The 12,675-nt window shown below is 41.0% G+C and overlaps 2 protein-coding genes across 6 annotated transcripts in view; one reads left to right on the top strand and one right to left on the bottom strand.

Annotated features, from left to right (window-relative positions):
• Positions 1–11,923, top strand: part of SKAP1 (src kinase associated phosphoprotein 1) — a 312,290-nt gene extending 300,367 nt beyond the window's left edge. For 2 of the 3 annotated variants that reach the window (XM_077164649.1, XM_077164648.1), the window contains exon 9: positions 7,343–7,522. In XM_077164649.1, coding sequence (XP_077020764.1) covers positions 7,343–7,507 — 165 coding nt within the window. In that variant the 3' untranslated portion in view covers positions 7,508–7,522. Of the gene's footprint in view, positions 1–7,342; positions 7,523–9,580; positions 9,690–11,598 lie in introns of those variants that run through there. The other variant, XM_077164647.1, reaches the window with a different exon arrangement.
• SNX11 (sorting nexin 11) overlaps positions 3,414–12,675 on the bottom strand; it is a 28,182-nt gene continuing 18,920 nt past the window's right edge. For 2 of the 3 annotated variants that reach the window (XM_077164651.1, XM_077164652.1), the window contains exon 9: positions 3,414–3,612. In XM_077164651.1, coding sequence (XP_077020766.1) covers positions 3,565–3,612 — 48 coding nt within the window. In that variant the 3' untranslated portion in view covers positions 3,414–3,564. The remainder of the gene's footprint in view (positions 3,613–12,675) is intronic. The other variant, XM_077164650.1, reaches the window with a different exon arrangement.

The raw sequence follows: 12,675 nt of genomic DNA, 5'->3' as shown, positions 1-12,675 counted from the left end.
TAAAAATAATTCTTTGGAGAATGATTCCACTCTATCCTACCCTGTTTTACACCAAACAACCTCAATAACCTTACGGCAACAGTAGAATAAGTTTTCTTTTTTTAAACGAAACAGAAAAGATGATCTCTGGAAATTATTTTAAAATAAAAAATATCTTTGCCTGCGCGTCCCCCCCTCCCACTCCACATCCCCTCCCCAATGCACTTTAGATGAACCTGTGATATTGTAGCAATGGCCCTTGAAGTGCAGTGGGGAGGTGATTTAGGAGAATATTAAAGGCAATGTGGAGATTCAAGGCGCCTCTCTCAGGGAGATCTGGAGAAATACGCTGCACAGATGGGCCGAGCAGATTAAACATTTCCGTCACATTGTTTCCAAATTGTGTTGTGGTGCCTGAGGCTGGTACTGCGGTCAGAGCAAAACAGAGCTGTGCAGAGCTGCGAGCTGCGCAGTTTATGGAATACATATTAATACGCCGGTCTCACATGGTATCACAATTCTATCAGCTCTGAAATGCTGCTGTCTCTATTGTTTCTGAATTCTATACTTGGCACCTTGTTTTCTCCAATCTGCAAAGTGTTTACCTTCCCCTTACCCTTTCTCTCTTCTTTAGGTAAAGTTCATTAGGTTTTCTTTCTTTTCTCTCTTTTATGACAGCCCTTTTTTGCCTTCCTTCTTCCCTCTCCAGTTTATTATTTTTCTGTCCCACTCACTTGCACACCCACTCTATTTTGCAAGGACTTCCATCACCAGCAGTGTCCAGTTTGCACACAGATCCTGTCCCACATGCCCCTGAACTTGACTTGATCATTATCCTTCCACACCCAGTTCAGGATGGAAGCTTCAGACTTGAAATTGGACCTTTCCTTGCATGCAAATGCTCTCAGATCCTCCATGTAGCTGACGCATTCCTCTTATCCTCAGAACATTCAGCGCCTAGCTGGGAGATGAGCTTCGTATAGTTGTCACAGGCACCCACAACTGCTTTCAGTAACCACCCCTGCCTCTCTATGACCCTGTAGTACACTCACATACCTTCACCTGTATTCAGGCCTATCAAGCTCCAGGTGACCAGGTGCCCTGAAATGCAATAAGTAAAAATTGTTCAATTGAGGCAAATGTAATTATTCATTTTTATTATGACTGTTAGACAAAAACTATAAATAATGAAAAAAGAGAAGGTTGCAAAGATCTTAAGACAGCGTGTCAAACATCTTGTAGAGGCCACCAACCTACCTTAGGTTTCAGCCAAGTGCTGAGCTCTGATCCTTTCACGGGTTCTGAAATCACTAATCCACCATCCACCAACTGACCATTTCCTCTCTTCCTCTGGAAGCCTTCATAAAACCATGTGTGCTGAAAAATTGGCACCTATTTGCCTTTGGTGAACAATCCTGTTCCCAGCCTTGCTTTACTCAGCAGTTGAAAGGGTGCTGAATTGGAGCCCTCGATCTATTTAATAATTTATGATATCCTAAGAAAACATTAAATTTCCAAAGCTGGATTTTAGAGGTAGAGTATTTGTAGGCTAATCAGAAGTAAACATACGATATTTTGGACCGACCCTGGAATATTACAAACTATTCTACTTAAGAATTCAAATTTCTCATCTTTACTAATGATAATGTATGATGCACAAGCATTAATAAGAGAAATAAGCAATCATAAACCAATAATTCTGTGATTGATTGGTCTTCCCCATACATATATCATGTATGTATTGATTTTTTGTATTAGGGGTTGATTGATTGTTCTCTTGAAGAGGAATTCTCATGTTACAAGCACTGATATAGTGAACTTTGATGGTTAAAAGAACAGAAGTGTGAGACATTTTCTGGGACTTTTGTTCCATAGAGGCTTATTAAAGCCCAATTCAATGTGAAAAGAGAATGCTTCTATTAGGAATATTCTTAGGGGGACTGACAGTGTCAAGCAGCTTGTTCCAGAAGCCATCATGTGGATTTGAGGGGAAACTATGAGAAGATACCACAACTTTTAAACCACAATTAAGGAGATTAGACAACATCTCTTTAGAAGTGATAACCAAAGGGATGCATGGATAGTTCAATGGTAGAATTTTTGCTTGTCCTGTGGGAGACCAGGTTCGATTCCCTGCCTGTACACCCCAAAATAAAGAGGTGATAAATAAATAGAGGTCAGCCCTTGAAGGGAACAGACTCTACAGTTGGAAGGTTGAAGCCTAAGAAACCCAGCATAAAAGGAAGGAGGATTCTTAATTCTCTTCCCTTGTATTATAAAGGGGGATAGGGCACAGACATATTCAGCCGAAGTGCAGGTCCACACTGTAAAGTCCATTGCATTTTCACCTAGAACAGTGGTTCATAAACTGTGAGGAGCCACAGAAGCTTTGGGAATCTGATGAAAGGTCTGGGCCTTACCCTGGGAATGAGACACACGAATTTATGTGTGTGTGTGTATACAAAAGTTTATGGTAACTTCAGGGAGTTCAAAGTCCATCCATAGACAGACCGGAAGTTCACAGACTCCAGTTTAAGAATCTGTGCCCCAGGATAGTGAGTTACTGTGGTTGGAACAGCCTAGGATTCACTGAGCCTAGAAATTGAATTCTCATCCCAAGACAGGATGGTCATTCCAGGTCATGTCTGTGCTACTCCAGGGGAGCCATGGAAGAGTTTATACAAATAGGAACCAGCAGGGAAGAGAGAAATTAAAATGTAGCAATCATGGAGTAGGGGTATTTAATCTCTTTTAAGGCTTATGATAGGCGCCTGCTGGTTTTCCCCCAGATATCCCCTGACACCTACTGACAGGGTATTTGCAGCACCACACAGGGACTCAGGCCCTGTGACAGGAGGAGCACTGAGGAGGTCCATGATAGCCTTGAAACCATAAACAACAATAGGGAAACCACTTGAGGCAGAGTCAAGCTGTGCGGCAAGCCCGTTGTTGGTGGCCATACTGCTTTTTGTTTATAGAATTTGCTGTTCTTTTTATGGCAGGTTCGGTAGGGTTGTTTTTTTTTTTCTCATTGATGGAGATTAGCAGCATAAATCCTTTTACAGCAATGTGCAATCCCCCATAAACACTTTTGATTGTTGTTGATGGTGAAAGCTGCATCTAGTTTAGGCTTACTCGATGCTCTGCTCCTTCAGACCAACAACAGCTCCTCCAACCAGATAATAAAAACCAAATAGCCAATCTTCATTTTTAATACTCTTTCATTTGGGGGGTTCACGGAAGTAGGGCAAGGATGATGTTGAGAGAAACAAATATTTAATCAAGCCTAGAAATATTTATGACAAGAACAAACTACATTTTGTACTACCTTCAAGTCCAAAGTCTAAAAAGACTGTGGCAAGAAGCAAGCACCAAGGTGAAGAGATTTTTAAAAGATTTTATATTAATATCTACGGCATATGTAATTAACAATTTTGTTTAATTAACACCTTAGTTCTGCCTACCCATAAACAGTGTATATGGAGTTACCCAGTGGAGCACATGCATAATTCTGATGCTCTAACACTGTCACTTGCAGGTATGTGCTGTCATCCTAATGATAGGTCCACTTCTGTGTTGAGCATTTCAAGTCTTCTGGGAGCCTCTCAATGTTTTTTCAGTCTTTCCAAACATCTGGAAATGAGAAGTCAGAGTTTATTGAAAACATTGATCCCAGGAATTCAGTTCTCTCTACCATCCTAAAACTAAAATCCAAGAATCAGCAACTTAATAAAAATGCAGTAAAATTAGCACCTCTAGACAAGAGCAGAGTTCATTCAGAGCTGGGGTCTGCCTGGCTGAGCCAGTACTCTCTCCATTTTAATAGTTTAATAAAAATTAGCATAATTAACGAACATCTGTATGATCCAGAGTGGTGCAATTTGGCACTTGGAAACGAGGGCTTAAACATGATTGCTGTGAGTTTAATGTTGTTTTAATTCTTTTTGGCACTGTGCAGTGAAATAAACGTTTGGTGGTGATAGTTCTCGGCCGGATCTCATTTGCATTTTTCTCCCTTTGATTATGAGCAATTGTGGACTCCCCAGCAATTCATCAAAGTAGAAATTATTTTAAAATACCTCATGGTGTTCAGACTGGGCTGGAGCAATGCATGAGAGTGGTATGCAAGAAAAGGCTAGAACTTTTTCATTCATGCTTTAAACATCTCAGCTCTGCAGCCCTTTTTGGGTACCCAGCCAAGGGATAAAATCTGGAAAAGACAAGCAGATCCCAGTACCTGTAGGTGCTTTGATTAAGCTCCCAGGCTCCCACAGCAGGATATATATGGTCTCCAAGACTGCACCATCTTCCTTACACTTTTGCCTGCTCTTTTGTTTTGAAGGGCAGAGAGTTGCTGTCACTAATTCCAGCTCTCACCACTGCAGCGTGGCTACTACAGCTGCAGTCATGCAGGGTCAGAGTTCCCCTTGAGCAAGAACAAACTGCGTGGGAGTCCAGCTTTGTGGGTGCCCTGCTGAGCTTCATTTGCTTGCTGTTCACACCCTCTTCGAGTTGGCAGAGAGCATCTTCCCACAGCTTGGTCCCTACTCCTAGCATTATAGCTAAAAGGGGATGCTACAAAGCATGAGTCAAAGTCAATGGGAGAGTCTGTGGGAGAATATCTGGGCCTCTGCGGGTGATGACAATGACAGCATCTGGCAGGTAGAAGACCACACTTCACACATGTCTAAGCAAGTTGACTGTGATCAAAGACTCGGATAACATTGTGCCCACTTTCTGCCTGTAAGATAGCAGAAAAGCTAAAACTGGAGTTTTATGAGTTATAGTGAGAGGGGAAAAACACATTTCCCCTTCACAGTGAGGCCCTGTAGACATTCCAGGGATGAGGTAAGCCAAGGCAATGCTACGATAAAACTTAATGCAGAAGTTGCCTTGACTTCAGTATTGGAAAACAGACAGCAACATAACTTGTACCAAGAGGTACTTAAAACCCTCCTAACAAGCATAGGCTAAGGAATTCCTTTAAGGTCGGATGGACTGTGGGGTAGAGAGAGAGAGGGAGAGAGGTGGTAGACATAGTTACTTAAGACTCCTCTTAAAAAACAATTCCCTAGTCCATTAGAATCAACTAGTAGTCTTAACTCTTACGATATCCGAGACTGTCTTCATGGTATTTAAGGAGCCATTTGGGAGGACGCTCTCCAAAGACCATTGCTCTCTTCCTGCCACTACCAATTAAATCACCAAAGGAGTGAGTTAGTTGTAACTTAATCTGCTCAACTGAGAGTATAAATCCCCAGTGCGCCCTTCATTTCTTCATGAACAAGTACTTATTTGGTCCCATTCTGGGTTGGGTACAATGCTGGGTTGGTGGGTGATGAGAATACAACAGCAAACAAAACCATCAAGGTCTCAGTTTTCACGGAACTTTCCATCTAACTATTGACACTGAGACCATCAGATTCAGGAAAGCCTGATGAGTTCGTTTGTAGGGAAAACTCAGGGCATGCAGACCACATGGCTAAAGCTCCCCACACAGTCAGTGATCATCAAGGAGAAGCTTCCAGAATAAGTGACTCAGGAATTGAGATTTGAAGGCTGCTAGGGAGAAAGCTCCACGAAGAGGCGTAGGGAAGAAGAGGCTAAATAGGTAGAAGACACGTCCATGATGAGAGAGCCTATGACCCATGGGTGTAGCTGAGAGGAATTCTGCTTTGCTAGAAGGTAGCATTGAAGTTAGGGGGTGAATGACAATGCTGGGCAGTAAACGGGGTCACATCCTGCAGGGCCTTGTCCACCTCATTAAGAAGTTGACAGTGGGCAGTGGAGACCTGCTAAAAGCTTTCAAGCAGAGCAGTGACACCATCAATATGCATTTTGGAAAGAGTTTGGCTGCAGAATGGAGACTAGATTAGAGGAAAACAAGAGTGTTTCTGTAGTCCTCAGGACAGATGACAGTGACGTGACTGTAGAGTATTGAGAATGGGAATGGTAAATGGACTCTCCCAACATTTTGGAGATAGAGTTAGTAGGATTCAGGGATTGAATGGAAGAGAGGGGTTAAATTGGGAATGACTTCTGGGTGTCTGGCTTGGGTAATTGAGTGTATTATTGGACTACTTACTGAGATAGAGAACTCAGGAGGTAAAGATATTTGAGAGTGGAAATGGAGGTAGAGGTAGGGCTATGGGTTAAGTTTAGGACATATTAAGTCTGAACTTGACAGACATGCACTTTACTATTGGGATCTGACACTTAGACATCTAGGCTTGGAGCTCTGGTTGTGAGTCATTAACACAGAGACGGTGGTTGAAACCACAGAGGTGTATGAGATTGCTCAAGGAAAGCCCATCAAGTCAGAAGAGAAGAGGGCCATGACAGAACCCTGGTAAGCAGCCACACTAAAAGGAGGGATAGAGGAAGATAAGCCTGCAGAGGAAAATGAGAAGAAGAAACCACAGAGGTAGGAAAGAAACCAGGAAAATATGCTTATCATAGAAACTAAGAGAAGAAAGTGACTCAAGAAGAGTCAAATAGTACCCATACTCTTGAAAGGCCAAGTTAAGGACTGAGAAGTACTTATAGAACTTGAACAATTAGAAAGCTATAGGAGAACATGAGGAGAGCTTAAGTGGGATAATGGAAGTAGAAGCCTGATTAGAGTGTCTTGAAGAATAAATAGAAAGTAAATAAATGTAATACAATTGTATTAAAACACTGAATGAAGCTGCATGTGAGAATGATAGAGGAAGGAAGTCTGGGGACATAAATGAAATCAGAAAGAAAGATAGAGGTTAAAGATTGAGATGGTATAATCTAGGAATGCCTAGAGTGTATGGTAATGGTGACTAAATGTACAAATTTTAAAGGTGTTTTTGCATGAGGAAGAACAAAGGAATGTCATTACTGCAGGGTGCTGAAAATAGATGGTAATTAATATTTTAAAATCTCACCTTATGTGTGAGACTAAAGCAAACAATGTTTATTTGGTACAAAATTTATATTTTGACTAGTGCATTTCCAAATATAACTTATGTAGATAGTTTGATTGAACACCATAAGTACTTGGAATCTCAGGTAAGACATGAGATTTTGTTGGTTTGTACAGAGTGATGCCCCGATGAATCCCAGAGTGATTCGATCAGTGAGTGGAAAAGTATTTGCAAAGCCCCCTTCGGGGAACGGTGAGAACGGGGAGAAATTCAACTTCCCCAAGTTGAATTCTTGATATTCTCACAAGCAGTGTGGACAACCAATGCTATAGGCTGAGCCCCCAGTCTTGGGGTTTGTTCATATGAAACTTAACCCCACAAAGGATAGGTCAAGTCTACTTACAATTTAGACCTAAGAGTCACCCCCAAGAGAGCCTCTTTTGTTGCTCAGATGTGGCCTCTCTCTCCAGCCAACACAACAGGCAAACTCACCACCCTTCCCGTCTACGTGGGACATGACTCCCAGGGGTGTGGACCTTCCTGTCAACGTGGGACAGAAATCCCAGAATGAGCTGAGACTCACCATCAAGGGATTGAGAAAACCTTCTCGACCAAAAGGGGGAAGAGTGAAATGAGACAAAGTGTCAATGGCTGAGAGATTCCAAACAGAGTTGAGAGGTTATACTTATTCTTACGCATTAAGTAGATATCACCTTGTTATTCAAGATGTAATGGAGAGGTTGGAGGGAACTGCCTGAAAATGTAGAGCTGTGTCCCAATAGCCATGTTTCTTGAGGATGATTGAATAATGATATAGCTTTCATAATGTGACTGTGTGATTGTGAAAACCTTGTGTCTGATGCTCCTTTTATCTACCTTGTCAACAGACGAGTAGAACTATGGAATAAAAATAAATAATAGGGGGAACAAAAGTTAAAATAAATTTAGTTTGAAATGCTAATGAAAGCGAGGGGTAAGGGGTATGGTATATATAATCTTTTTTTTTTTCTGTTTTCGTTTTATTTCTTTTTCTGTTGTCTTTTTATTTCCTTTTCTGAATTGATGCAAATGTTCTAAGAAATGATGAATATGCAAGTAAGTGATGTTATTGTGAATTACAGATTATATAGGTTAAAATGTTTTAGTTCATTTGTTTAATTTTTTTAATTAATAAATAAATTTTTTTAAAAGATAAAAAAAAAGAAATAGAAAGTAAACAGTTGAGGCAGTAAGAAAAGTAAGCCCTTTCAATTAGATTGCTGTGTTTAGAAATCAGCATAGACTAGTAGAAATGGGGAGTGGACATGCAGTGGAGGCTACTTAATTGTGGTTTTCACTGAACACTTGTCAGTGCTGATGAGCCATTAGCATTGAAAACAGAGGGCAGACTCCATAGAACTTCACCTCTAAGAAAGAAAGGGGATGGATTCCAAGTTCATGTTGTGAAAGATAGTCTTAGTTCAGAGAAGGGAAGCTTCCCTGACTTCACTGGGAAAGAAGGATATGGGTGTCAGTACAGGTAAGCTACTGCTTGGGTGGCTAGAGATTGACAAATCTCTGAAGGTGGAGAAGAGGTCATCTGCTGAGGAAGGGGGAGAGGCAGAGTTGGAGGAGGGGAGGTAACACTATCTAGAGAGACAAAAAGTTTACCAGTTAATGCCAAACAACCTAGATTTTAGGTGTGCCAACCTAGTTTTCTTCTACTTTTTTTTTCTAGTAGAACTTCACAGCCAGGTGCGCCGAAAGCAGACAGTTAACTCCATGCTACCTCAAATCCAGCCGAACTGAAATGTGATCTTTTCATTCTTAAAGTTTCATACTACATTTTACTTGTTTCAGAAGAAAATATTTTCTGGTGCTTTCAAGCATAGTCTCATAATGTTCAACATCAGTTGTACTTTTGAGAAGCTCTTCTGTTCTCAAGGAGCTCCATCTTCAACACGTGTTTGCCCCTCTGCTGCACACTTACACCTCGCCTTAGATTGCCATGGTCGTGCCCTGCCAACCAGCCACCACTTTGGTGGCATCTAAATACCCAATGTTTAGATCACCTACTATGTGTCATGTAGTTTTAAATGTTTAAATCATCCCACAACAGAGGGGAGGGGTGATTTTAAACCTACTCCTACAGAAGAAGAAGTTAAGCTAGGAAAATTTTGAGTCACACAGCTATTAAAAGGGCAAGTAGGGTTTAGATCCCAGCCTGACTCCAAAGACCACTCCTATATTCTGTAAACTCCCTGGGAGCAAGCAATGTTCTGATTCATCATTATATATCTCATGGGAATTTAAACAGCACTTCACACATATGCTTGGTAAATATTATTGATTTGAATCCTTGACATGACCCATCTGGATATCTTTAATGTTCTGGCATTTTAGGATGTGCTCAACTTTCTCTGAAGAGGCCATACCACTCTGCTTGGTTAAAAAAAAAAAATGCTCTTTAGGTTCAGCAATGAAATCAAAATATTTACTCTGTATGTGCTAAGTTTACAAAGTAGACAGTAAGGTAGGAAAATGAAAGCAAAGTTTGCTTTCTTCCTCAAGGTGGCTTTTTACATTTAATAATCCCATCAGGAGTGCTAAGGTTTCGTACCAATGGGAGCAACAAAAAGCCCATCCAGCAGAATCTCCCATCCAGTCACTGTAAGAGATTAACAGATATATGATGAAATGTCCGCTGAAACCATTTTTTCATGTTTCAGGAATATCACATGTATGGCTGGTGGGTAGGAGAACTGAACAGCTTTGTTGGGATTGTCCCTAAGGAGTATCTCACCACTGCCTTTGAAATGGAATAAAGATGAAGCCCAGGTATCTGATTCATTGTCAATGAACTGCCTGTTAGTTGAGTGGAATTTGTTGGCCATACCTTCATTTCTCTGTGAAAAATGATGATTTACCACTGAAAGATGAGTCTGGAATTGTTTTTCCTAAATTGAGGTCCTGTGTCACTGAAGATTAGGTTCAACTGCAAGTGACAGAAAAGCCAAAATGATAGTGATTTAATATAGAAATTTATTTTTGTCTTCTATATAAATCTGAAGTGGTCCAAGGGATCTGGGTCCTAGGTACGTTCTATTTTGTTGCTCCACTGTGTGTCACCAACATTCCAAAAGTTACTTCATAGCCCAGAGGAATGCTCCAGCTCTAGCTATCATATCTATATCCTAACCAGAAGGAAAGATGAAATGAAAGGAGAAGGGCACACCTTCTCCCTTTAAAGACATGTCATCGATGTTGCATACACGTCCACTTATACCCCATTGGCCAGAACTTAGACACACAGACACATCAAGCGTCAATGAAAGTTTTATTCTAGGTAGCCTTATGCCCAGCTTAAAAATGGAGAATTCACTATTATATTTAAAAGGAGAATGAATATTGTGGGACAACTAGGAATCTTTCCAAAGGATGGATCTGGTTCTCTTTCTCCCCAACTCTCAAACCCAAGGCACCATTTCCTCAAACACCCCATATTGCAATATGACTGACCAAAATTAGGAATACAATATGAAGATTCTTGTGGAACATAATCATATTGTTTTAAGTAATGAATATCAAGCTTCATGAGCAGGAAGCGCACCATGTTTTAAAACAGTACAGGATGAGTACTTGGTCTGGGTGGGGTAGCAGCGGAGTTGTTTGGTTTGTAGGTTTGGCAGAGTAGGTTTTTGGTTTAGAATCAGGATGTTGGAGGGCACCCAAATTGGTATGGTATTGTTAGTTTCATCTTCTGTCTTGAAATGGGAGCATCCTTTTTTGCTGGAGAGGAAGGATGACATCACTGTGGCAGTAACACAAACCGTCCTTGGAATATCCCAGACCAGACCCGCTCTAGAGTGCAGCAGCAGCTGAGTAAATTCATTTAGTCAAATACATAAGGAAAGATCTTACTCTCCCATGCCCTTAGACAGCCGTAAAGCACCAGCTCAAGCCTATCGCTCAAGGTTTGATTTGATATGCCTTTTCCCAGTGAGGATTCCATTTCCTGGACATGAATGCAGAAGGGTAGGAATTTTTCTGTCACATCTAAACAAATTCATCCTATTTTACTTTGTCATTTATTTAAGGTTGTTTATCTCCTCGCTCTCTTTTTCTTTCCCCTTTGGTGGAGCGGGGCAGGGCATGGGGAATACATGGACTGGGAATCAAGCCCGGGTCTCCTATATGGCAGACAAGAATTCTATCATTGAACTATCCGTGCACCCCCTCCTCAATCTCTTTTGACCCACAATACTACATCCAGGAATTTTATCCTAAGACTATACTTGCACTGTATGTGCCAAATGATATGCACACAAGGTCAATAGTTTGTAATACCAAACTGGAAATGACCTAAATGTTCAACAGAAACCTAGTCAAATAACTAGTACACACACAGAATTGATGCTATGCAGTAGTAAAAGAGAAAGAGAAAACTTTTCTGCACTGATATGTAACATTCTGAGATATGTTGGTAAGTTAAAAAAAAAGAAAAAAGCAATGAAGAAGGATGAACCTAATTTGTGCCATTTGTGTAAAAAAGGGGTAAAGACAATATTGCCTATCTGCTTTTATATGTATGAGATAACTCTGGAAGGAAGGACAAGAACATAACTTTGGTTGCCTCCAAGGATATTGCAAGACTGATAAGGTAGGAAGGAGACTTTTTACTCTGTGCGCCTCATACTGTTTATATTTTGAAACATAAAAGCAAATTTATATATTTTCACTCCTTTAGGACACATATTCTTCTCTTTCCTGCCTTTATGAAGAAGCTGATCGTCAAGAGCCCCACTCCCGTTCCCACCCCCACCGATAAGACAAGAGCGAACAGGAACATTCATCAAACCCGTTACTAAACCAGCCTTGTCACAGCACCTCCTCATCTCTAAAACGCATCCACACATCTACTTCTGCCTTTTCCTCAGGCTTGTCAGAGAGAGAGTGAGAGAGAGGGAAGGTGCGAGGGAGAGAGGAGAGGAGGAGAGAAACACTTGGAGTAGGAAGGTGCTGGTTATTTGGCTCATTTTAAACACACAAATAAAATTCAAATTTGGTTCCTTGCTATGTCTGATGGTATTGAGTTTATTTTTGTAAAGGTATCAAACTGCCAGCACTGGGTATTCTCACCACTTCCAAAGTAAGAAAGGATGGCGAGGGGAAAACAAAAGCACAGACAGAGAAGGGAACATGCAATTGTCTTTCAGGGGCAGAATCATCTCTGGACCCCAGGCCTGCCTTGTTCCTGGCTTCTCATACTTCCTCTAGTTGGCTACGTGTTTATTTTTTTCTTATGTGCTGAGTTCCCGAAATGAAACAGGGGCAGAAGCAAGTCCTTAGAGTCGGCACATTGGAGAGTTCCCTTTTGGGCCTTGGCTAACAACTCCCACTAAGTCCTGTACCAGAACCATGTCCCAAAAAGAGAATGAGGAAGTGCTTGGAGGAGGGCTTGTATAGACACAGCCCTTGCTTCTCTTTCCTGTTGCCCATACCTCACACTTATTAGAGAGGCAGCTTAACACAGTGGTAAAAAACATAAACTAGAATCAGACAGCCTGAGAATAAATCCCAGTTTCTCCATTTCCTAGCAGTGTTCCCTAGAGTGAGTTACTTGAAAGTTTATACTTCCATTTCCTACCCTTAGAAGAGGTGTACTTCATCTCATTGAGTCGTTATAAAGATTAAAAAATTGGTCTATGTAATGTACTTAGAACAATGTCTAGCACACAGTAAGTGCTCCGTAAGAGTTGGTTATTATGACTACCTGACTCTACACAAAACACTTTCAAAGATGGGCAACTGAGTAGCTGTGGGA

The sequence above is a fragment of the Tamandua tetradactyla genome, chromosome 6 (genome assembly GCF_023851605.1).
Source record: "Tamandua tetradactyla isolate mTamTet1 chromosome 6, mTamTet1.pri, whole genome shotgun sequence".
Lineage (NCBI taxonomy): Eukaryota > Metazoa > Chordata > Mammalia > Pilosa > Myrmecophagidae > Tamandua > Tamandua tetradactyla.
The sequence above is the reverse complement of the archived record's forward strand: the minus strand, read 5'-3'. Positions and strand labels throughout refer to the sequence as shown.